At 48.5% G+C, this 1687-nt stretch overlaps 1 protein-coding gene across 2 annotated transcripts in view; it reads right to left on the minus strand.

Annotated features, from left to right (window-relative positions):
• The window catches only part of SPECC1 (sperm antigen with calponin homology and coiled-coil domains 1), a 65532-nt gene that overhangs the window by 50839 nt on the left and 13006 nt on the right, over positions 1-1687 (minus strand). The window contains exon 1 of one of the 2 annotated variants that reach the window (XM_031059793.1): positions 1586-1687. The exons of the other annotated variant lie outside the window; for it this stretch is intronic. Coding sequence (XP_030915653.1) covers positions 1586-1625 — 40 coding nt within the window. The 5' untranslated portion in view covers positions 1626-1687. The remainder of the gene's footprint in view (positions 1-1585) is intronic. 2 annotated transcript variants of the gene reach the window in all.

Raw genomic sequence — 1687 nt, forward strand, 5'->3', positions numbered from 1 at the left:
GTTAAACATTGGAGTTTTGAACACATAGTTCAATACAAAACGCTGGTTTTCAGTCCTACTCATACCTTATGAACACTGAGGACTTTCAAACAAGACCTAGTATAGCCTACACTTAAAAACTGAGAATAGTTTAAAAACTGTTGAGGTGCAACACAAGTATAACTCTTTCCTCTTCAATAAAAAAAATAAATCAAGAGAAAACAAAGGATGAAAGAGATTTTTCAAACCCACAAGGAATCTGCACACTCATTTATCATCTGCGTTAACAGCAATAAGCTGTTCAAAATGGCCCTGCAAAATCAGAGTCCGTTTGCTCCAACTGATCAGAAGTCAGCAGTGCGTCTCCCCGGGCCATTATCCAGCTCTCCCTTAGTTTATCATCAGTCCTACCCCTCCTAAATAACACTTTTAGCTCCAGCAAAACTTCGCTGGCTGGCAGTGGCCGGTGGATTTCAGGGGCTGGGGATGTAAGCAGCCACATTCTCCAGCCTAAAGTTTAACTTTCCCTTAGGGCAGCATTTCTTCTGGTGACTGGATACTGGCAGCTTTTGTGTTCTTCATTAGCCCGGTGATTAACATAGTGCTAGAGAGTTCTCACTACACCTCGCTGCTGTTCCAGCACTCGCTGGCAGATCTGTCGTGAGATCCCCGAGCAGCAATGCAGCCCTGGCTAACAATTCCAGAGATCAGGTACGTTTGTATTTGCTCTTAGAACAATACCTACATATCGACCCGAAGTCATAGAAACCCCTGCTCAAGCAATAACAACTTTAATGGGATTTTGTGAATGAAATTCCCATGGCAACAGCAAGAAACAGAGTGCCAGGAAATACAACTGATTGTGGTTTTATATGTGTTAGAGGGTTCTAAATCCGGAAAGAAACTGAGAAATAAGCAGCAGAAAATAGTGGACCTACGGGTTTCCCCCCTCACTCAGCATTTGAGAAACAAGCAAAATAAATCAGAAGGCAAGCGAAGCAGCTCTACGGCATCAGGAACAAATTAGCAGCAGTGCTGGTGTACGGTGCAGACATTTGGCACACGGGGAATGCGATCTACCTGATACCAGCTCTCAGCTTTCTATGAAATCTGCTCCTGATTAACATGCAGAGCACTACACTTCTGAAAGGACAATGGTGGGAGACCTTCCACAAAGGCATCATTTTAAATTCTAAGGCCTGGAAAATTTCAGGCCTCAGGCCACGAACAATGGTGAAGGCTAACACAGCCAAGCTGCAGATCCTGACAAGTTCTATGCACATCACTACATCAGCTTTGTAACTTTTTTAGCTGCATCATGCAGACCATGCCAAGAAAAAGAAAAAAATCTGTCAGCGAACAGGGTCCCACCCTTGCAGGCATTCTGCTCCGAAGGATTCCTTTCAGAAAAGCTCCCGTGAGGACGGTGCTGCGATCTCAGGTACGGAACGCCAATAAAGCCCATTTACAAGGCAAACAGCAGCAGGGTCCCCGGCAGGTTGGAAGCCACCAGCGTTCGCTGTGACAACAGCAGCCCCGAGCGGGCTCGGCCCCCGAGAACAAAACGCCATCCCCGCGGTGCCGCCGCCCCGCCGCCCGCACACACCTTGCTCGTGCTCCTCCGCCCTGCCCGGCTGGTTCCCCATCTCCTCCGGCCGCCCGGCTCCTCCCGAGCCCCCTCAGGCCGCCGGAGCCCCGCTCATGCCCG

Source organism: Geospiza fortis, unplaced genomic scaffold (genome assembly GCF_000277835.1).
Source record: "Geospiza fortis unplaced genomic scaffold, GeoFor_1.0 scaffold538, whole genome shotgun sequence".
NCBI lineage: Eukaryota > Metazoa > Chordata > Aves > Passeriformes > Thraupidae > Geospiza > Geospiza fortis.